The following is a 24,549-nucleotide window of genomic DNA, read 5'->3' as shown; positions in this document are numbered from 1 at the left end:
GCACTGACCTGCCCCCTGTCTGCCACTACTTCCGTCGGCCCTCTCGCCATCTCCCTGCGCCGATACGCCGCTCATATGCACAGATGCTCCGCGGTGTTGACACGAATTAAAAACAACAACAACAATGAGAACAACTACAACAACAACAACAAAAAGAAACACAGAAATGACGTCAATGCACATCTCCCGCTTTCACGAAGAGGCAACAACTCGCCGTCTCGGACTCCCCAAGAGAAGTGTGTGTGTGGGGGGGGGGGGGGGGCATACGCTATGTTTGCGTGCAATTCGCATAATACCACGAAAATGGCGTACTCCCCCCCCCCCCCCCGTTTGCAGGAAATCAGTGGAAAGAACGATGTCACTCGGGATGATGGTTGGCTAATGGGGCTTGCTTTGCGGTGAAGTTCGGCTTCTGGAGTGTGTAGGATTCGAGCCCAGCACCTGCCAGTCTTCAGCACGACCATGGTTGCCAGAAACGAGCGGGCGCTTTTACCCGCAACAGCCACGCCACGGGTATCGGCGTATACGACGAACGCACTTGGCCCTTGTGAATGACTGTTGAGACAATTCTGTGCGTACATGCTGTACAAAGAGAGCCATTAAAATGTTCCTTACTGACGTTTTTCCTTGGCTCACAGTTTCCCGGTCTTCTAATTATCTCGATCCAAAATCCTCTCCCCGCCTTGGAACCGTCAGTCTTGAAGAGAAAACTCATTTCGTCGCTGCCCTTGGGAAACTCCACGATCTCTGTAAATTAAAAAAAAGAAAAAGAGCATTTGCACTCGTCCGAACTCGACAGCTTCAAATGATTGTCCTAGAATGGTAATGGATTAATAGATACCAAAATGCCGAGATTTCTCCTCGCGTAATAAAAGATGGCGTTACCTTGACATCAACACAGAAGGAACTTGGAGATGTCCGTTGCGTCCATCGTGATCGGTTAATGAAAGAAACTGCGATTAACGCTTTCTCTCTTCCTCTCCTTCTCAAGAAGTCCGACAATGTAGAGAGGCCTCGGATTAGCCTCCTCAAACGATTTGTCCAATCATAGCGGGAGAACGTCTGAGAAGACCAATCCGAGGCCTCTTCACATTATCGCACTTCCTGAGAAGGAGAGAGAGAGAGGAAAGGCATCAATCGAGGTTTCTTTCGCTCGTAAATCACGATCGATGCAATGGACGGCTCCCGTTCCTTTTGTCTCGGTGTCAAGGTAACGCCATCTTTCATTTCGCGACGAGAAATTTCCGCACTTGAATTCCCGTTAATGGTCATTAAAAGCAATGTACAGTGAAAGTGGGCGTAGTGCCATCCGGCGTGGTGCGTGTCAACTTTTCGAGATCCATGGGATGCACCGACGAAAGAATGGGAGAGGGCACCCCTTTGCATCGAGAATGGAAACTGAAATTGGGGGGGCTAGCCGTGTGACGTCATGGTTGTCAGCCATATGTAGGGAGTGGCTTTTTCGGGTTAAATGCCTTTCTCAGATTCCTTGGGGGGGGGGGAGAAATTGGGCGTTACTTTGAAAACAGTAATTCGGGGAGAAATCGGGCGATAATTGTGCCTTCGGGTGTTTTTGTTTCTCCTCTTGTGTACTAATTCCTTTCCTAATCATTTTTTCTGTGTGGGTGACCTACCAGCGCTAATCCCCGAAGGTACAGACAGCACTCGCACTCATGGGTGTACTTCTAGGAACGTATGTGACCCATGCTTACATGCGTTATACGTGGTGACCTATGTTCGTCTTCAGTGGAAACGTCACTTGAGGATCCCATAGTGACTGGAATTCGTGGAGAAATCGGGTTTAACCCAAATTGGTCGGAGGTCAGTTCGGGGGGGGGGGGGGGGTTAATCGGGCCTCATCGTGTTTAACTCGAAAAAGTCACTACCTACCCGTATGGCGTGCTACTTTTACGGTTTCGGTTTTACAGTTGCCGGCGCAGCATAAGTTCAGAATTCGTGGATCGATGGGATCGTAACGGGCCGATGTGGCCCCCAAAGTGTATACAGCCTCCTCCTGGACCGTGACGTGCTTCATGGAACTATCGCACCCAGAATGAGAATGAGACCGATACGGTAATTCGTCACCGCTTCACAGTCTGCTTGGTCAAGTTTGTCTTCCGAAAACAGCTTACACATTAAATAAACGAGCTTTAAAGTGCGATTCCGGGACAATCCGAAGGTATTATAATAGCTGCGTAAATGAGCTCGATACATTCTTCCGAAATGAGAAATAAAATTAGTTTGGCAGTGGGGGCTCCTTAGTGGCTAAAAGAGCTGGAAAGCTCAAAACGAAACCGAAACTTCCGAACGTTCCCTCTCGTAGCTCCTGTACCATGCGTGACGTTACCGGTAGTCTCGTGTGGTTTGGCAGTGGGGGCTCCTTAGTGGCTAAAAGAGCTGGAAAACTCAAAACGAAACCAAAACTTCCGAACGTTCCCTCTCGTACTTACTGTACCATGCGTGACGTTACCGGTAGTCTCGTGTGGTTTGGCAGTGGGGGCTCCTTAGTCGCTAAAAGAGCTGGAAAGCTCAAAACGAAACCGAAACTTCCAAACGTTCCCTCTCGTAGCTCCTGTACCATGCGTGACGTTACCGGTAGTCTCGTGTGGTTTGGCAGTGGGGGCTCCTTAGTGGCTAAAAGAGCTGGAAAGCTCAAAACGAAACCAAAACTTCCGAACGTTCCCTCTCGTACTTACTGTACCATGCGTGACGTTACCGGTAGTCTCGTGTGGTTTGGCAGTGGGGGCTCCTTAGTCGCTAAAAGAGCTGGAAAGCTCAAAACGAAACCGAAACTTCCAAACGTTCCCTCTCGTAGCTCCTGTACCATGCGTGACGTTACCGGTAGTCTCGTGTGGTTTGGCAGTGGGGGCTCCTTAGTGGCTAAAAGAGCTGGAAAGCTCAAAACGAAACCAAAACTTCCGAACGTTCCCTCTCGTACTTACTGTACCATGCGTGACGTTACCGGTAGTCTCGTGTGGTTTAGCAGTGGGGGTTCTTTAGTCGCTAAAAGAGCCGGAAAGCTCAAAACGAAACCGAAACTTGCCAACGTTCCATCTCGTACCTCCTGTACCACGCGTGACGTTTCTGGTAGTCTCGTGTGGTTTGGCAGTGGGGGCTCCTTAGTCGCTAAAAGAGCTGGAAAGCTCAAAACGAAACCGAAAGTTCCGAACGTTCCCACTCGTACCTCCTGTACCATGCGTGACGTTACCGGTAGTCTCGTGCGGGCCACAGGCTGTTTTTGAGCACGCGCTTTGTAACTTGTTCGTGCAACATCTGTCCAGTCATCTGCTTCCTCGATTTTGTTCGAAAATATTCGCCAGCGATAAGAGCAAAACCTACAGAAAGTAGTACACGAGGAACACCGGTGAAGTGAAGCCCAGTGTTGCTGGACTGCTTTCTCCTGGAGGAGCGCCTAATCACCCAAAGGAAAATATTCATTTCCTCATTATCAGTGTTGTATCAAATTGTATACGCTGAAATATCACACGGTATGGATTGATGTCGCACTGTTACCTCAACACGTTTTTGGTGCGGGGTCTCCCTCACTCCCTCTGTAACTAAGCAAGCCCCAGCGCTAGTATCGTCATGATGGTGTAAGCTATGCACACGAATTGGGGAGCAGCGCGGGCGATTGTCTCTGATCTCGTCTGCTTTGAAGAATCCTTCGTAAATACGCCGACCTTCGCTTACCATCGCGAGTTCTGACGCGACCATGTCGCGTGGAACACTATGTTACTATGTTACGAGCCTGGCTGTACAAACACGTCCTACGCTGACCAGAGACAACATTCCACGAGCCGATCACAAACTCGCCGCGACGTGCAGACGCCGATCCTCCCGCCCGCTGGTAGTCGCCAAAGGTACCTCTGGCCGCTCCCTGATTGAACTTGTCTGCGTCAGAGGGCGCGCATTGGTTGACCTTGTCCGAGTGACGTTTCCTCCTATGTCCATAGAGGCGGTTCCGGCATACTCTCAACATACATCGTCTGCTCTTGCCATGCATTAAACCAAACTGCACAGAAACTAGTCTACTAATAGACCTCTACCTGTTTGTAAACAAATGACGTCATAATGTTCGACAGCGCCACGAGTTTGGTAGAGTTGAACTGCGTTCAAAGCTAGTGGCGAACAAGGTCGCGCCCGAAAGTCACGGTCTTGAGGGGATTACGATGGTCTCTGAAAAGGACGCGACCTTCGGTCCTACTTTTCTTTCAATAGGAGGCAGCGAACAATTGCTCATTCGTGGAACCCAGCTCTTCCCTTCCGATCTGTTTTGGTTTCGGTGTGTCTACCAACGTCACGATGACGTTTCTCTGGTAGAGGTTTATTCGCGTCGGATTTTCGGCGTTACTGTCGGAGATCTGGCGAACTTCCCCATTCATCATCATTAATTTATCTGTTGTTGTTCAGCGACGAGTAAAACGGCACTGCAGTTTAGGAATCGACCGGGACGGATGCGACAGCCCCTTTAACGCCAAGGGGGGGGGAGGTATATTTACTGAAAAGAAAGGTCTGCCAGACCAAGGTCGGCATGCTATTCCATTAAAAAAACGAAGAATAAATAGAAAGAAAATGAAGAAGAGGAAAAAGGTGAGACTCCATAAAAAAGGACGAAAAACAAAAAGGAAGAGGAAAGAAACAAGGGAAAGGGAAAGAAGAAAGTGAAAGAAAGGGAAAGAAGGGAGAAAGAATGCGCAGGGGTAACATAGTAAACTCGCCATTTTTTAACTACCCTCGTCCACTGTTCATGCGTCACTAAGCCCACGCTCTCCTGTTCTCTCCGGTAGACTTCGGTCTGCCTCTTTTTCTGCCTTTCTCGATATTTGAATCGTTGTGTGGTTGGCACTTTACACGCTGGGGGGCGCTAACCCAAGTTTTTTCATGTCAATTGGCTCAATGGCGATTGGCTTCAATGACCATTGGAGACTGTCCGTGTGACAGCAGGGACATTATGTACCCGTAGGGTTCTTCGTTTTCGAGTTAAACCCGATTTTTCACGATAGTTCCCCCCGAACGAATTTCAAGATTTTCAAGAACTTTCGGGTAAAACCAAATATCAACCCGAAATCCTTGCGGTCCTTCAACTTGTCGTTCTAGGTAAACCGTCGAAAGAATGAATCATAATATCAGCAAGGAGAGCTATTTAGTGACAACTTATTTGTCCTCCTTTTACGATCCCCGCGCCTGCAGGAGTCAAAGACGAGGTTTTGTGGAGCTCGGGAAAGTGTTTCAATACCGCGGTCATTCACTGTGTCCCAGTCCCGAGCGGAAACATAAAGATTCTTGTTTCTCTGCCTTGCACCCAGTGCCACCAGCTCCGGTGGCGCAGCGGTAACGCGTGCGCTTGGAGACTGGGAGGTCCGCGGTTCGGCTGTGCCGTCTGGGGTTTTTCCTGGGTTTCCCTCAGATGTGTAATAGGCGTATGCCGGCACAGTTCCCCTGAAGTCGGCCCATGGACGCAGCTATCCTCCCCCCGAGCGGATTCCGCTCGGTCTTCCACTTCACCCTTTCCTCCTCTCCACCATCTTTCCCTTCCCGAGAAACATGCCGCCTAATCAGGCAGGCAGACCTCTCGGGTTCCTCCCAACGACACTCCTCCTCCTCCCTCCTCACCCAGTGCCGGATTTACAGTGGTGGGGGCCCCGGGGCACTGTACTGTGGGGGCTCTCTCGTGCATTCTATGTATTATTCTATGTATTCGTGTACTATATCTCCATAAATGACATCGTTTTGCTTCTAAAGGACGGCGGCCGTGTGGCACACTAGTCCGAGATTTTTCAGCAGTCAGGTTTCGTCATATTTTGAACATTTCGCAGACAAGTGAAATAAGTATTCTATTCACGTCTATCCAATGTGTTATTCGGGGTCGGTATGCGTCGACGGAAGACAGATTTTTACCAAGTTTCCGTTTCAGGGATGCGTTTCAGGCATGCAAAACACATTTCCCTTGGACAAGACCTTTACTGGTGGGGGCCCCGGGGCAAGTGCCCTCCCCTAAATCCGGCACTGGTTCCACCCGAAAATTTCCCGGTGACATATCAAACAGAGATCATAGCGCCGGATTTCTCCCCGATTTTTTCCTCCCGAATTTGAAAAAATTATACAACCCGAAAACGACGAACCCTATGTACTCTCGACACCATTCGAAACGATGCTTTATCCTATCCGGGCCTGACCTCTGTGTGCTCGTGGTTCCTGCCCGCAGAAGCGTATTCCTTCGACCTTGAAATAATCGGCCCTGCATCCGGGCGTGTCTTGAAGGTCGAAGTCGTGAAAGATGATTTCCAGGGCACAGGTACCGGGTAGCCGCTTGACCCTGTACGAGCACTCTTGGTTGGCGTGGTAGTCGAGCGGGTAACCGTAGCTGGTAAAGTTCCCTTCTCCGTCGAACAGGCAGTAGTCGCACACGCCCACAAATCGCGGCTGCACTGAAAGAGAAAAAAGAAAAAACAAAGATAAGGATTGTATTTGGTTCGTCAGGTACATTCTCAAAAAAGACCTTCACCACATTGCACGCTCCTAGCCCAGTGGCGTCGCTAGGGTACGCGTCACCCGGTGCGTGGGCACTTTGCGTCACCTCCCCCCCCCCACACACACCCCATGCCCCCATTAAAGGTACTCTAAAGCAGCACCGATCAAATGTGATTTATTGTGGCTATTCGATAGTCCAAGCCACCAGGACAAAAACTGCGCAAGTTTCATTCCAATCGACGGTGCAGTTAATTGGAAAATTACAATTAAAGATTACGGGCAACACTGTACTAGGTATTCGAAATGAATCCCTACTTCTGATACATACGGCGGCAACAACATTGCATGCGTATAACACTGGGCCCGACATAACAATCCACCACAAAATCCGCCCCTGCAATCCACACAACGATCCACATCTGAGGATAAACAGGCGGCAACCGCATGGAGCACTTTTGCCAACTGAATGGCAGCAGAACTTGAAAGGAACGGTGACCTACTAAGCGAACAATAGACGACGGACCGATGAGCCGGTTTCTGCCAAGGATAGATATTTAGTCTGAGGAGAGGAAGTGACGCCACCCGACGGAACCGTGTGCGCCAATGAAAACACGCTTCACAGGAAATGCCACAAGCACGTGACAAAGTCACCTGTGACCATGCCTGTGACCGCTTTTTTTTTTTTTTTCATTTCGGGCTTTGCTCTCTTCGCCCTGCCTCCTAGAAGGACACGCAGATGGCCCGTCGCGCGGACTTCGACGTGGATATATTAATATGGAGGCCACCCCTTTGGAACTTAAAATATATCCTTTGGCAGGAGGTGGCAAGGTGTGTGCAAGCAGAAGGTGACTAAATGAAACATCAAAATATTAGAAGGAGGAACCAGAGACACGGAGGAGATAGGGACGGACACAAAAATTATCAAACACAGCAAAGATTTTATGTCAGCGTCCTCCTCTCTCTTCTATCAATCAAAATATTATTTGTGGCACATGGCAAATCGGAAATGTGTGAGGAGATAACGGTAACAAAAATGCAGTCTGATATTAGTGATCATTGCTAGAAACACTCATACGCCAACATTCTCTTCGTATCTCAAAATTTCTTGTAAACACCTGATTTCTAGATGTTATTAGCACCGTACTTTTTCAAGAACCGCTAAAGTATCATTTATGTTACTAAACAATGCGTACAGCAGTTTACAACAATAAGCATTGCCACTTCGCGTGCAACAAGCGGGGGTAAACGCTAGGCCGACGCTTCACCATGACAACCTCAACGTAGACATTCTGCTACATGCGGTTGCATAGCTTCTATACCGTTCCGTTCACGCTGAGTTGGCGCTCCGTTGGCCCGATTCAGTTGGCAAAAGTTGCTCCATGCGGTTGCCGCCTAAGCGAACTGAAATGAAATGCTGAGCCGTTGAAAAAAATGTGTCAGACGTTCAAGAAGCCAGACAGCGTCGGGACTTGTTTGTTCACAGAGGTTCACAGAGAGAGTTTGTTCGTTCGAAAGAGGCCGCGAACAAAAGGAGCGCGCAGGCGCAGCAGAGAAGTAGGGAGAGCCCCCATCGAACAGCGGCCAGCACTGGGTTACTTCGCAAAAACAGGGGTTAACAGGTTAAACTGTTAACAGGGGTTTCAGAATGCATAGGTAAACAGGAAAACTAATAATATGGTTACTAAAATAACGAAGTTCCGATGTCATAGTGTGTAATACCAATTTTCAGTGTTGCCCGCTGTACAGGGGGTTGTTTGACACCAGGCGTCGCACCGCTCCACTAGGCCCCAGCTTTCATGGCAAATTAAAAATATTTATAGTGCGTTGTCGGTCGTGTAGTTCCGCATATGGTATTTAGAAGCAACAAAGTCTCTAGTCACATCACCGGCATATCATGCTTGTCTACTGCTTTACAGTACCTTTAACGGATCCCTTCCCGTACCAGGCAATTCATGATAAATAAACATATCACACCACACTCAGAAAAAAAAAAAATAATAATGTGCCTCGTAGATGGCTCCTCATGTTGTTTTTGGCGTCATCGTGCCGCAGAGAACGGGAGGAAGCGGCAGTGTTGGTGCGGCACGTCACCCCTTCCGTCGCTTCACCCTGTGCTGACCGCACCCCCCGCACCCCCCTTGTGACGCCACTGTCATAGCCAATCATAATCCCGAACGACAACGTTGTTGCTCTAGATTTGTTGAAAACGGGAGGCGGAGCCTATTTTGTGCCATTATGCACGGCACAGAATAGGCTCCGCCTCCCGCCGTTTTCAACAAATCAGGGTCAAGAACGTTGTCATTCGGGATGATGGTTGGCTAGGAGCGTGCTATGTGGTGAAGTTTATTTCTAAGAGTGTATGTACAGTGCTGGACAAACGTCTACGGAACACGCTCCGGCGGATTTCTTCCACAGAGAGACACGCTAGCTGCAAATGAGGCTGCACGGACGTACGGACATATGCCTGTAGGTAACCTACACTCTCAAAAATGATTTTCACCACATAGCACGCTCCTAGCCAACCCGCATCCCGAATGACAACGTTCTCGCTCCTGATTTGTTGAAAACATGAGGTGGAGCCTATTTTGTACCCATTATGGTCATTCGTTATCTGTTGTGCTTAAACTGTAAGTCTTCGGTTTTTTCTTCTCTGTGTACCCCTCCCTCTCAAAACTATAAGGGGACAATATCACGTGAAAGTACAATGCGTCATCGATGTACCAGAAGATCTTGTCTTGAAAGCAGAAGTGAGTAAGTATCGCGGAAGCGCGCGCCCTACTGTTCTTCGTACAACCTCTCCGAACAACCGCACGAAGGCGCTTTGTTTATCGAGCGTCGTGTATACGTTTCCATTATATGCCCCCCTCGGCGATGGGACAACAAAAGCAGCGACCGGAAGTGAGCCTCTCCTCGGCTAATTTTGGCGAAACAAAAGATACTTCACGCTAGTTGACAGGTGCGTACGTACTAAAGGAATATGATAATGAAAAATTCAACGTGTGGGAGACAAAGAATGGGTGTTGCGTCATGCAAGCAACGATGTGGTACTCTGCGGGGTCACCTGATAATAGGAATGCTGCGACTATGTTTGTTTCCTTTAATTTTTGCTCAGCCACACGCTTAAAAATGAACTTCACCGCATAGCACGCTCCTAGCCAACCATTATCTCGAATGATATCGTTATCTGCCCTGATTTGTTGAAAACGGGGGGCGTACGCCATTTCTGTGACACTTATGCTGTTCATAATTGTCACAGAAAAGGCGTACGCCCCCTATTTTCAACAAATCAGGGCAGATAACGATATCATTCGAGATAATGGTTGGCTAGGAGCGTGCTATGCGGTGAAGTTCATTTTTAAGAGTGCAGTTGTAGTGCGGTATAGGCCAACGACAGAGAGCGCCGAACACGTGCTTAGAGTGAAGAACATACAAAAAAATAAAAATAAAAATAAAAACACGAACGGAAAGGGACGCCTCCATTGGGCTGTTAAGACTTAACTTCACTGCACAGCACGGTCATAGCCCACTCAGGTCACAATTTTCGTCACAATTGCGCTCATAGTTTCTTAGAAAATTAAAATAAAAAATAACGGGCAATAGTGTACCGAAGACGTCACCAACTCCGCATTGCTGGTCAGATTGGGCGGCAAAACTACATTGCATGCGCATAGCACTGTGGCCAAAACAAAACAAGTCGGCTACGTAGTCATCATCAGCAGAAAGCTCCTCGGGAAATTACTGTGGCCAGACAAATTAAATTTCCCACCGGATATCGCCGGGAGTCGTTTTACCGCAGTGCCGTGTATTAAAATGGAGTTTGGTTATTAATGGGACCTGGGCATACCTGACGCTCCACCCACTTTTTGAGGTACCTAGCCAATCACAGGTCGAAATACAGTTCCCTATTATTACGGGCTATCCAGTACTTATACCTCACCCTTATTTACTGGGTACCACCATTTTGGAGAAACTCTATTGATTCGGATTGAAACGTTTGTCACTGGTGACAGACCAAAACTCCGGATTTTGCACCCACTGCTATCAACACCATCTGCATGGAGAGGGGCATGTTGGGAAGGCTCGGAATTGCAGAAATGGTTGCTGGCAGAAGTGATTGGCCAGGAGAGCGGCAGAACCGATTCTTCGTTGCAGACGGCTGCCGGACTGAACATCTAAATCACGTGACGTAAGCAGATTGAATCAAAATTGTGCAAAGATGTGTGTGTCTGTGTGTAACTAAAATTCAGTGAAATAATGCAAAATCTTGCGCATCAGTGGCGTGATGGGAATTGATGTTCTGAGTCTAGAACACACAGAAAGTACAAATTCATACAAGGCCTCAAGTGCCTAAGAAATTAATGATGAAAGAAGGAAGTCAGTGAAAGTTACTGAGCGGCTTATTAGCTTAGCTCAATTGGTAAGAGCCTTAGACCGGTAATCCAGAAGATGTGCATGGGTTCGACTGTTACAGCTGGCTAACCTTTTCAGTGACTTCCTTCTTTTGTCATTAGCATCAGTGGCGTCTTTCGAGCTATCTTCTTGGTCTTCACTAGGCCTAACAGTAGCGGCGAAACATTTTCGCGTAAACAGTGATGACGGAGCGAAAGTTGAAGCCGATTTTACGGCTAGTTACCAGAGAATGCCTACTCACAGAATAAAATATGAGTAGTTTATGAGAACATTTTGTCACGAAATCCCCGCTTCTGCGCTCCAAGAATCATCCTCCATTTTGGAGAAAATTTGGTGTCAATTTGGCGGCCCCCATGGAAAACGACAACCAATGAAAGGCGCCCAAGTTTGACGGACATGTTGAGTCTCTTTTTTTAAGCTCCTCCTAATGGCCAGGCTCCCTTTTATACATGTTTTACCCCTTTAATGTTTTACCGCAATTTTACTAGCAAATTAAAAAATATGTAGCTTTCCTTTCCACATGTATTACTTGCTGTGTTCGGTTACAAGGAACGCACGAATGAGCTGTGAGTCCGGCAACGTACCCTTTCCGTCTGCTGCTCTACGCTGTACCTCTGAACCAAAAACGCTTTGCATATGCTCGCGCGTCTTCGTATAAGATACGCACCACAAAAGGACCATATTAATTGAGTGAGTGGTTGTAAATAAAACTAATATGGAGAAATTGGCTCCATCTAAGTGAATACCGGCGACTCCACTTCGGTTAGAGGGCAGAAATGAATAACACTTAGCAGCTACCCCAATAAAATGTAAGAAGGGGAAGAACGGAAAGAAAACTGGGAAGAGAGCAGGACAGCAGGAGAGGACAGAAAAGTCGCGCACTGAAAACACTGAAAACTGCGAGCAATGAATACGGACACCGAAGAAGGGTGTCGATCAGAACTTGTCGAGCACCCCGTTGGTACGAAGGAATCCGATCAGCCATTGCAATGGATGATGGCTTTGGAGCAGGAGCCAAGTACCCAGCACTGTTAAAATGGTTAGGGTGGCTAGGGTGACCTCCTTTTTTTATATTTTCGGTGCGGAATGTTCTCCAACGAAAAAAAAAAAAAAAAGAGTACCCAAGAAAGAAGGATGAGCGCGGTCTACAACGAATAAAGGAAAAGGATCCAGAGACGCGGAACAAGAACGACACGACAGAACACAGTATTTGTGCAGTGCAAACCACACAGTAAATAAGTATTGGACGCAAACCAACGTTTTGAATGCGTACTGCATGCAAACCAGAAGGAGCAGCGTTTCAGACACTTGTGGACTTTATAATTAGGGTCTGACTTGTTCAGGCTAAACAGTATAATCCCTGATTATCCGCTCGTCCCCCCCCCCCCCTCCAACTCGCGAATCGGTTTAGGCCCAATTCGAATCAAACTAGAATTCTCCCCGAAGTGCAGTATACAAGTGAAGTGTAGTATTGCAGTATATAGTAGAAGTGCAGTGAAGTATAGACCATTTTCTGTTTACAAACATGTGGCGTCCCGAGAAGACCGGTTCGAGGTTATATTTTGCTCTGGTTGGCAAGAAGCGGGAAAAACGCGTCTGCTGATAGGCCGAAAAGGCTGATAAGGTTGATAGGTGCCCACCAGCATGCTTTGCGCGGCGGCGAAACGTAATCGATGACGTAGGAGTGCAAGTGGTCTATAGGAGTGCATATGAACAATCGAGAGGTCTGATTCCCGTTGTTTTCTTGCTTTTTCGACGAGTGCTATATTTCACTTCATGCAAGCTTTAGTGCATCTGCAAGTTCGCGCTCCATTCCGAAAACAGTGCACACGCTAGTAATGCACTGACGGCATAGAAATACTGTCGGACTCAGCAGACGTTATACTAATTATCATTATTATTAGTCTTTTACGTCAAGGTGGGCTATGCCATGCTCCCGGTACAAGAATGGCAGCACCCACACTCTTAAAAATGAACTTCACCACATAGCACGCTCCTAGCCGTGCATAATAGCACAAAATAGGCTCCTCCTCCCGTTTTCAACAAATCAGGGGCGAGAACGTTGTCATTCGGGATGATGGTTGGCTAAGAGCGTGCTATGTGGTGAAGTTCATTTGTAAGAGTGCACTGGGATCGCCTACTGCACCCGTGCTCGACCCGGGGGTCCAACGTAGAACAAGACATGGTCCGTGGAGTGGTCTGGTTCAAAAAAGAAAATAGAAAAGAAAAAGAAAACCGATCTTGGTACATCTGGAAGAAGGCCGTGCGCACATGTCGCCGTTCAAATTAGAGGTCCGAGATTTGCAATGTAATAAGACAACAAGTGGAAGGAATTTGAATGACTTTTTGCGACATTACAGGATACAAAGGCGAAACAGCACTGTAAGGGGTAGGCGACATGCTGCAAAAAGGTGGACGTAAAATCTACACGTCAGGTTCATTTATCAGCAGGCAATGGCAGTCGCTACAAGATAAATTTACAGCATAGCATCCTCATTGAAAGCGCTGAGCCCAACAGAAGAAGGAAGAAGGCAAGGAGAGTACAGAACCGTATGCAGTCGCTCAGCAGTTCACAAAGCTACAATATTCCCCCATCTACGCGTTTTCCATAGAAGCATTCAGACATTTTGTATCTGAATGTTTGGATGAGATGTCACGATTACGTTTTTGGTTTGGCGCAAGAAGAAAGGCGTTTTGATCACAAGGCCGTTTCTGAGACCGTCTCGCCTCAGGGGTCCCGTTACATCACGCTTGGTTGAGGCACAAAAGGAACATCAGACGACCTTGAGAATGTTTGCTCGCGACCTCGGCTATTTGATAAAGGAATGGACATTACGCGACGGTCGTACGTCGATCGCCTTGTGACACACTGCGTTCGAGGACGACATATAGCGTGCTTTCTTCTATAGGAGGAATGCTCGTTGACTTAATTGCTGCGTTCCTCGTTACATTGTTACGAAAAGTATTCGCCAACGCTATCGCGGTTGTAATTAGCACGTCGCGAGTTACGGGTGTGAAAACAATTGATACCCCAGTCAGACGGCATGCTCGAAGGACTTCGGGGAATTTTCATTTGCAAAAAATGACCTTTCAGAGCCGTGTCAGACAGCAGCTCAAAGGACCTTTCTAAGAGGTGACCATCAACGCGAAAGGAGGCCCCCAACGACATTTGAGGTGCAGAAAGGAGCAATCTCGACAACAGTGTTATGCCATTGTACCCTGGCTACCTTCGCAGCTGAATGTAGGAAAACCTATAAAATGCGGATAATGGAGTGAAATTGTGTAAACGTACTTAGATCCTATTTAGAGAAGGGCATATAACTTCTGCATCTTGATTTGCGGCGCACAGACCAACTTCAAATTTCCACAGCAGGCAGGGAAAACGAAACCGAAAAAGGGAGCCGGTGAGGGCAGTCAGTTTAGGAGCACTCCTTTCCCGCCTGTCTTGCATGCGCCCCCGAACAAAGGTCATTTGAGAGGCCGAATGCCATTTCCCGCAATTGACATTTGAAATGCTGTCTGACTAGGGTATTAGACCTTGTCAGTGCTGAAGCGGGTAATACGTGAGCTGGTACATCGGAAATCATACTTGTGTTCAACGTGCGAGCTGTGACCTCAAGCCCGTAAGCGTGCAACGCCCAGAAGTTAATGATTTCAAGTGTATATGAGGGAAAGAGTTTTCCCTGACATACTTGAGCTGCGACCTCACGGGCCCTAATCTCGTCAAAGTAATCGACCTCGATGACTTTGTGTCTCGACTGTCATTGGTCGTTACACGAAGAAGGAGTGAAGAACAGAAATGCATGTCACGCGCCCTCAACCGATAGTGATGCTCTTGACCCTGCAATCTTCATGATAAAGTAGGTACACTGTTGAAACAGAACATCACCACATACCACGCTACTAGCCATCCACACTGTTAAAGCAAAACTTCACCGCATAGCACGCTCCTAGCCAACCATCACCTCGAATGATATCGTTATCTGCCCTGATTTGTTGAAAACGGGAGGCGTACGCATTTTCTGTGACAATTATGAACAGCATAAGTGTCACAGAAAAGGCGTACGCCTCCCGTTTCCAACAAATCAGGGCAGATAACGGTATCATTCGAGGTGATGGTTGGCTAGTTGCGTGCTATGCGGTGAAGTTCATTTTTAAGAGTGTAGCCAACCGTCATTCCGAATGATATCATTCTATGTCCTTATTTGCCGAAAATGGTAGGAGGCGCCTATCTGTGACATATTATGCATGTCCCAGGTAGGCTCCGCCCCCTCTTTTGAACGAATCATGACACAGAATGATATCATTCGGAATGGCGGTTCGCTCGGAGCGTGCTATGTGGTGAAGTTCTACTTTAACCATTCTGTACCACTCTGAATGATATCATTCTGTGTCATGATTCCTTCAAAACAGGGGGCGGAGCCTATCTGGGACATGCATAATATGTCCCAGATAGGCGTCTCCTACCATTTTCGGCACACAAGGACACAGAATGATATCATTCGGAATTACGTTTTTTTTTCCACAATTTTCTGCATCCCAGCTGTTTGTGTCTTCTTTTGTTTGCTTGAAAGCTTTAGGGAATAGCAAGCCCACACCGCGGCTAACCATTCCCTTCTCTTTTTTTTAACTTTGCATTAAACATATCCCCCCCCCCCCCCCCCGATAGGCGCCTCCTACCATTTTCGGCAAATGAGGATACAGAATGATATAAAAAGATAAAATAAAGAGATGTATAAAAGTCTTATAAAAAGATGTACGCTTTTCTTTTCTGTTTTCATGCTTCAGTGCGGTATTGCTGTTGGTGTGCCTTATTGTAGTAACCAGTGTTCTGTGCCTAATTGATTAATGCAGTGTAACCAGTATTTTGTGTCTAATTGATTAATGCAGTGTTACCACTTTTTCATTTTTCTCCTTCCTGTTTTACTCTTATCTTTCCTGTCTTGAATTTCACATTGAATGTCTATGGCCCTTGCAGTTGCTGCTACTGTAGAGCAGTCGAGGCACTCTCAAGCTGCGAAGCTTTTAGCCTCGTCTCCTCCCATCTTTCTGATGGAAATAAAGACGTATGTATGTATGTATGTATGTATGTATGTATGTATGTATGTATGTATGTATGTATGTATGTATGTATGTATGTATGTATGTATGTATGTATGTATGTATGTATGTATGTATGTATGTATGTATGTATGTATGTATGTATGTATGTATGTATGTATGTATGTATGTATGTATGTATGTATGTATGTATGTATGTATGTATGTATGTATGTATGTATGTATGTATGTATGTATGTATGTATGTATGTATGTATGTATGTATGTATGTATGTATGTATGTATGTATGTATGTATGTATGTATGTATGTATGTATGTATGTATGTATGTATGTATGTATGTATGTATGTATGTATGTATGTATGTATGTATGTATGTATGTATGTATGTATGTATGTATGTATGTATGTATGTATGTATGTATGTATGTATGTATGTATGTATGTATGTATGTATGTATGTATGTATGTATGTATGTATGTATGTATGTATGTATGTATGTATGTATGTATGTATGTATGTATGTACGTACGTACGTACGTACGTACGTATGTATGTCATTCGGAATCAAAGTCGTCTAGGAGCATGCTATGTGGTGAAGTTCTGTTTTAACAGTGTAGGCAAAGGACGAAGGATGCAGGATCAAGTACTCGACTATTGGTTTTGGGGGAGAGTGGCATTCACCTCTGTTCTTCACCACCACCACCACCACCACCACCTGTTCTTCACGCCTTCTTCACGTAGCGACTAATGACAGGCGAGACACAAAGTCATCGAGGTCGATTACTTTGACGACATTAGAGCGTCTGAAATTATTCGGCTACCTGGTGATGGTCGACCCACTGAAATCCCTTCACTGAGCAAGGTCAAAGCATCATTCATGCGTCTCTTTCCTGATCCAAGACCTCATCTTGTAGTCACCAGGATGTCGGAGCACGCATTATAATCTCAACACATCAAGCCTGACAACGTACCAGAGTTGCTGATCCACGGTTCTGTTCGGTTGCTGGACATGGGGAAAGGCAGCAGTTCTGCGGGAGGTTCTTCGTCCCCTAAGCTGATGGCCAGAGTAGCTCTCCGCTGTGTAGTAGCGGACACCGCAGCCGTTACCGCCGTTGATGCCTTGTGTGAGTCCTTCGACGTCGTAGTCGCTAACGTTGAGGAGATTGTTGAAGGGACCGGTGAGGACGTCGTCGTCACCTCAGTTGTCGAAGCACCCTAAAAGGTGAAGGGGTATTAAGAAGCAAATCCAAACAAGTCAATCAATCAATACAAAAAACGTGGCAACTGCGTGCTGCAAACTGACCACGATGTGCCCTGATTAGATATTCATCAGCAATGGGTTACTTCATGTATTGTAAGAGCAAATCTTAACAGAAAGCTTTACGATATGCCGCCTCCATCAATCGAAGGGTTATCGCTCTCTCTTTCGATCTGTTGCTAATAGGGCTTTTGTAGCCAAGCTCGCACAGCGCCATTTCGGGGCCAAGCGGCCAAAAGATCCAACAGCAGGTGGTTTCATCCGCGACCTACTAGATTATAACGACCATGTCCTAATCAGCAACCCCTCTGAGGAGCCCGTCCGCACTATCCGCTAGGGGCACTACTCATCGGCACGCGAGATCTGCATCACGATTGGACGATGGAAATTTGAATTCTGAACGCGCAGAAGCGTATGTACGACTACCGTAGCAGACCAGCTCCCGTGGCTCAGTGGTTAGCGTGCTGGCCATGTCACGTCGAGACTGGGAGGTACCCGGGTTCGAATCCCGGTGCCGGCTGTGCTGTCTGGGGTTTTTCCTGGGTTTTCCTTAGACGCTTTCAGACATATGTCGGCACAGTTCCCTTAGAAGTCGGCCCAGGACGCACATTCCCCCAGGGGCGTGAGTCGTGACGTTGCCCACATACGTGAGGCCGACAACGGCAAGCCCTATCACCACCACCACCACCACCGTAGCAGACGACAGCAATAGCTCCAATGCTCCTACGAAAACGCGTAGAATGATGATGATAATCAACCTCTGAATGAAACATCTGTGGAATATCTACCGCTTGTACAAAAATACTAAGGTAAGCTAAAGTACAAAGTATTGTAGAAGTTGAGGAAGCAATAACTGGGACGATGAGTAGCGCCACCGCTACCTTCCAAAAATGCGGCGCTGGGAAGGGGTGTCTATGACATGGTCGTTATAATCTAGTAGGTCGTGGTCTCATCAGCGGGTTCTGCGTGGTGTTTCAAGCCGCATGGAGCCAAGGAAAGCTGCAGAACCTGTAGGAAAGCCACAGAAAAACCGGTGCATCTTGCCAAGTGTGAAAAATTCGAGACCATGTATTGGGAAGTGCCGCGTCCCCTGCTAGACTAACGGGAGTTGCACATTTTGCAATATTCTGATGTTGCTGCTCGCTCGCGCCATCTTCCGCGCAGGAACAGGTTCATAGTAGTACGCCCATCCGTAGTACGCCTATTCTGGACACCATGCATTTTATTCATATAAGGAGTGAAATTGAAGAGGTAAAACGATTCTGAATCTAAATCTAATCTAAAAAGCATTCTGAATGCCTGGCACCGGGAGGTGTTACGTGGTGAAGTTCTGCTTCAACAGTGTTGGGAGGACATACTGTAGAAGTGGTTTTTTTCGCGCGGAATTATTTTTCGCGTTTTTCGCGCACACCTCCAAAATCGCGAATTTAAGTTCCCGCGAATAACTCTGGCCATATGAGGGCGAAAATCGTTCGGCGTTCGACGCTATACCGCGACTACCTGATACTTTCTACTCCATGTAGCATAGGCAGTTTAAGCAAGCGCAGAAGATAGTTTTATCCCATCAGGCAAGATGAAAAGAAATGAAAATTCATCATGCTTTTGTTACTCCTATAAACGCTTTGCACTATATACATGCAATATACCACTATACCACGAAGCCAGAACATGCCTTTCCCCGCATTCTCAAAACCAGCTTGAATGATAGTACCACATCTCAACCGAACTCGTCAGTGCCCCGAGTGATAACTAATAAGAACTGCTAAAATAAACTGGCTAACTTGCACACGGCCAGTACTATGGCCTCCTACAGGGTCCCTAAAGGCCATTTGACAGGACCTTTCCTCCTATCTCTGTGAGGAGAAGAAAGGAATAGACCTAGAATGCCGCAATCCACGTGAACAACGGATGTCTTAGTACGTGCCGAAATATGCCTGAGTATTGACGGCGGCACGATATGCAAGAGCAAAGCACTCCCGGAAACCTGTGTCGCGAATTTAAGTTCTCGCGAATCAATCCTCAATGCAGCTCTGCTCGAAAACGCGAAAATATCTTCCACGCGGAAAAAACCACTTCTACAGTAGTTTCCATGCTTCGCGCGATAAATCAGAAGCAGCTCCCGTATGGTTCTGATGAGGACTTTGGCAAATACACTCGCGTTTTCTTCATAGGAGGTTCTTGGGGTATGCACAAGCAGATAGTGTTCTCTCTTTGTCTTTGTCGTAAATTGCACAGCTCAAATCACCAGGCTGTCACAAGAGGAACGAAGTACACGATGCCGAATTTATACTTCGTGACTAGGGTTGCGAATCTCGGGTCACTTTAACAGTCCCAGAATTTCGGGATTTTCCCGACTGATCCCGGAATCCCGTCCCGCGATCGATTTAAAACCGAAATAGCACTCATACACAGCGTTTGTGTATAGTAACTCTGGTGCTTCCTGTGTGCGTCTTCTGTATGTCTCCTCGGTGTTCTTTCACTGCGCGTTAATAAACACATTCGCTTTTTAATATGCGACACTTTTTATCCAAACATCGATAAGGTGTGTTCTGCACTCTTAGAAATGAACTTCACCGCATAGCACGCTCCTAGCCAACCATTACCTCGAATGATATTGTTATCTGCCCGGATTTGTTGAAAACGGGAGGCGTACACCTTTTTTGTGACACTTATGCTGTTCATAATTGTCACAAAAAAGGCGTATGCCTCCCGTTTTCAACAAATCAGGGCAGATAACGATATCATTCTAGATAATGGTTAGCTAGGAGCGTGCTATGCGGTGAAGTTCATTTTTAAGAGTGCACGCCGCGTGCACGCGCGTGCCACGCCATGAAGCAGTCCCGATAAAAAACATAGTGCGCTTTGCGAAGCGGATTGGCGTCGCTTTCCGAAGCACGTGAAGATAAATGTTGTCAGTGGAACATTCGCGACAACTTCTGTGGGCTACATTTCAGTGAATCGGCATTGAAACGACGCCTTTCGCCTTTCGATCCCCGTAATTATTCTTATCCGATAAGCTCGCAGTAAAACGCGCAGTTTTGTACACGAGGTCTCCTACTGTTGACCACTTTGATGATGACCCTGCGTGCAGGCGCGTGCCAAGCCATGGGGCAGTCCAGGTGAAAAACATAGTGCGCGTTGCGAAGCGGACTGGCGTCGCTGTGCGAAGCCGAAGATAAATGTTGTCAGTGGAACATTCGCGAGAACTGTTGTGGGCTACGATTCAGTGGATCTGTATTGAAAAAAGCAGCAGTGCGCATCGTGTAACGCATATACGTAACACTACGATCGGACCCGTTCCAAATCCACATGCCCACGATTAGGTATTCGCGCTTCTCCTGCTGCCTCATTGGGCGCGTTAGGTTCGTGCTCCGGGAACATTCCCTCTTTCATGGGATCACTTAACACCTCCAAAGTGACTTCCGGTGCACGTTCCCGGGTGCACCCTGCGCACCCCTTCTTCGGTGCTGGGGAGCCAGGGAACGCTGGGGAAGAGCTGCACTCTAAAAACTGAACTTCACCGCATAGCACGCTGTGCGCCAACCACTACCACGAATGATAGGGTTATCGCTTTTGATTCAAGGAGAATGGGAGGCGTACGCCTTTTTGTGTCAATTATCATATACCCAAATTGACACAAAAAGGCGTACGCCTCCCTTTCTCCTCGAATCAAAAGCGATAACCCTATCGCTCGTGGCAATGGTTGGCGCACAGCGTGCTATGCGGTGAAGTTCAGTTTTTAGAGTGTGGGCCAGTTCCGGAGCGTGACGCATGTTCCCGTGTACTGCCTTTCGAAATGGAGCAGCCGTTGCAACCGTTGCAACTGCCCATGCTCTTTGTGTTTCCGGAATCATCGGGTGTCGGCGGTAAATAGTTATAATATTATAGAGGACAGCTGTGGTGTACTGCTATGTTTACTTAAAAGCAGACGACAGAAGAAAGCTCAATAGGTGGCGCGCGCTCAGCGGCTCTGGCGCTCGGCTTCCGGATAGTCTCGCAAACACCATTAAGTGCAGACACCAAGGGTACGTTCCCCTGAAAACCCGGGTTATGGCGCTCGGGAGTCTGCTTACCAGCTCCGGTGGCGCTGTGGTAACGCGTGCGCTTGGAGAGTGGGAGGTCCGCGGTTCGAATCCGCGGGCCGGCTGTGCCGTCTGGGGTTTTTCCTGGGTTTCCCTCAGATGTGTAATAGGCGTATGCCGGCACAGTTCCCCTGAAGTCGGCCCATGGACGCAGCTATCCTCCCCCCGTCTTCCACTTCACCCTTTCCTCTCCTCCTCTCCACCACCTTTCCCTTCCCGAGAAACATGCCGCCTAATCAGGCAGGCAGACCTCTTGGGTTCCTCCCAACGACACTCCTCCTCCTCCTCCTCCTCGGGAGTCTGCTTAACGCGCCCATTGGATGCCGCCAACCTTTGGCTCCCAGGTATAGCATTCGTTGCCGCCAAGGACGGCTCTGTTTTCGTGGCTTTTTCTTCTAAACGGTAGCGCTGTGTGAACTAATCTTGCTTGCATTATACCAATTGAAACACGGGCTTTCATTTGAGAGCAAGTTGTTTTTGCATTTTAGTGCCCCTTTAAGTTACCGTGTGTAAAATGTAACTAAGTTAATAACCAAGTTCTTCGGCTTGAAATGTAGCTCGCAGTTACGGAGTTACTTAAAAAAAAGAACCAGTTACTTCCAAGTTACTTCGGGCGCAAAATACCACTACACAGGTGCAGCGCGCGTGAGCAGTTGAGTTCGCACCTTGAGTTGCCTGCGGAGGAGTGCAATATCGCTTAGATTGTTTTCGTGCGGAGTTCGACGTAACTCGTTACTGTAATTAAGTTCCTTTTTGGTAACTTGTAACTTCATTCGTTACTTTTGCGCCGTGGTAACTTTCAGAGGAAATCGTTTCTTTTTCAGGTAACTTTGCCAAAGTAACTTAAGCTAAGTTCCAAGTTACTTTGGCAAAGTTACCTGAAAAAGAAATGACATGACATGACATGAAATGACTTCATGACATGGTGGTCCAAAGTAGCTTTGTGCAAAACAGAAGACACGTGCTGGACAAAATGACCGAAAACGAGGTGAGCGCGCACATCGAACAGAGAATTGTCATGAAGTTTCCCCTGAATGAAGGCGTAAAGTCATCTGAAATTCACAGAAGACTTCAGGTTCAGTATGGCCACGATACACTTAGCCGCAATAAAGCGTTTGAGTGGTGGAAACGGTCCCGAGACGGCCGTACGTCAGTGCTGGACGATCCCGGTCGGGGCGGCTCAGAGCCCTGTGTGCGAGTTCCTGAGAACATCCAACTTGTGGAGCGCCTGATCCTCAAGGACCGACGGATAACATGTCTCGAACTGGCTCGAAAGACGGACCTTTCTGTGGGAGCGTTGAACACTATCATTCATGAACACCTCGAGTTTCGGAAAGTTAGTGCCCGTTAGTGATGCCCGCTAGTACAGGTTGGGACAAAAGTTTACGGAACACGCGAGCGGCGTATTTTTTCTTCGGTACGACACCCTAGCGGCTGGTGGAAGCGGGCGGATTCACTGCTTCGGAGGGGTGGAAGCATGCGCTGTTAGCGACACGCAGTGGCGGTTCCGGTGTCGCTTGGGTGTGTCCTGGAACTCGAAGCTGCCGTTGTGTGTCGCTAACAGCGCATGCTTCCACCCCTCCGAAGCAGTGAATTCGCCCGCTTCCACCAGCCGCTAGGGTGTCGCACCGAAGAAAAAATACGCCGCTCGCGTGTTCCGTAAACTTTTGTCCCAACCTGTACCGCGATGAAACGTGAGTGCACCATTTCACTCCCGAGTCTAAACGCGCATGAAAACAGTGGACGCATCCGGGCTCGCCAGCCCCCAAGAAGTTCCGAAGCACCCCGTCTGCGGGCAAGGTTATGGCCACGGTTTTCTGGGACAAGGCTGGCGTTGTTCATGTTGATTTTTTGCCCAGTGGTACCACCATCAATAGTGCATATTTCTGCCAGGTTCTGAGGGATGTGCATAAGGCGCTGAAGCAAAAGCGTCCGGGCCTCATCATCAAAGGAGTCCTCCTCCTACAGGACAACGCACGCCCGCATACCGCCACTCACGACACGCACCTTACAGGAACTTGGCTGGGAGTTGCTGCCACATCCCCCTTACAGTCCAGACCTCGCCCCCAGCGATTTCCATCGCTTCGGGCCACTGAAGGCGTTCCTTGGGGGCCGCCACTTCAGCTGCGACGACGAGGTCAAGAATGCGGTCCGATCATGGCTGCTACGCGCCGGTAAGGATTTCTACGCTGCTGGCATCCAAACCCTCGTGAAACGCTGAGACAAGTGCATTAGTGCAGCGGGAGATTACGTTGAAAAATAAAACTAATTTCTCGCCTGAAAGTTCATTTTACTTTTGCGAAAAATGAAAAGTCCCGGTTTGACTTGAACACCCCTCGTACATTAGCAGACGACGGCACCGAAACACGGGCGACTGCGGTGTCCCTAGCGTGATCCAAGATACTAAACGGCCAGATTCCTGTCACTCATGTTCGGGTGGTAACGGTCACGTGATCCAGCGCGGGCGCCAGACAAGCAATTTCCGAGCGCTCGACCGTGCGTGTTCGCCACGAAATAACCACACGAGTTCGCCATAAGGAAAACATTTCGTTCAACAACAATAACTTTATTTTTAAGATGATGCGTTCACTGCTGTTGGTCTCCCACAAAAGTTCCGCTCTTTCTATATGTCGCACTCCTGATGTCCTATTTCGTTACTTACCATAGGACGGTTGGTTTCCTTGCATCAACCTGCCGTATATTTTGAATGCTACCACACGAGTTTAGTCGAGAAGCTTGAGGTTCGTATCTTGGAAGGCGATTGTGATATGTAACAACGAAATTTGGGCGAATTGGTGGCAGGTAATTCAGCCGAAGAGTGCACCAGGGAGGCGACCCATTCCCGCTGTTCAACTACTGTGATATGTGAATGACAGTTATATGCTTTGTTGAATGGAAACCACGTCAACGTAAACGTCACAATCTGGCCTATATATCACATCACGCTATGGTAGCCGCAAAGATCTTTCCTTCTTCCGGCTGTGCACCAGGGATTTCCCTACACCCCCTTCAGGGGGGTGTACACCCTCCCTGAATTTTTGCAACACCCCCCTGAAATTTCTCAGGTGACCCCACCTCGGCCACCAACACGTCCTGGTAGTGAGTCCGGCGCAATTACATCTGTGCTGTCAAACTTGGGCTGTAGTACCACAGTCACGCAGATGATCATAACATGCATTTGTCCAAAATCATTTGAAAGTCACTGTGCAATGCATATATTGCGCGCATATATGAGCAAAAATGCGTGCGGGCACGCAAACTCA

At 47.7% G+C, this 24,549-nt stretch overlaps 1 protein-coding gene across 1 annotated transcript in view; it reads right to left on the bottom strand.

The window, feature by feature from the left end:
• Nucleotides 1-17,148, bottom strand: part of LOC135369393 (cubilin-like) — a 74,892-nt gene extending 57,744 nt beyond the window's left edge. Inside the window, exons 1-3 of the mRNA XM_064602986.1 lie at nt 16,918-17,148; nt 6,177-6,428; nt 616-747 (exon numbers count right to left, since the gene is read on the bottom strand). Coding sequence (XP_064459056.1) covers nt 616-747; nt 6,177-6,428; nt 16,918-16,957 — 424 coding nt within the window. The 5' untranslated portion in view covers nt 16,958-17,148. The remainder of the gene's footprint in view (nt 1-615; nt 748-6,176; nt 6,429-16,917) is intronic.
• Nucleotides 17,149-24,549: the final 7,401 nt, after the last annotated feature.

The sequence above is a fragment of the Ornithodoros turicata genome, chromosome 9, assembly GCF_037126465.1.
Source record: "Ornithodoros turicata isolate Travis chromosome 9, ASM3712646v1, whole genome shotgun sequence".
NCBI classification, from domain to species: domain Eukaryota; kingdom Metazoa; phylum Arthropoda; class Arachnida; order Ixodida; family Argasidae; genus Ornithodoros; species Ornithodoros turicata.
This window is presented reverse-complemented; position numbering and strand designations above follow the sequence as displayed.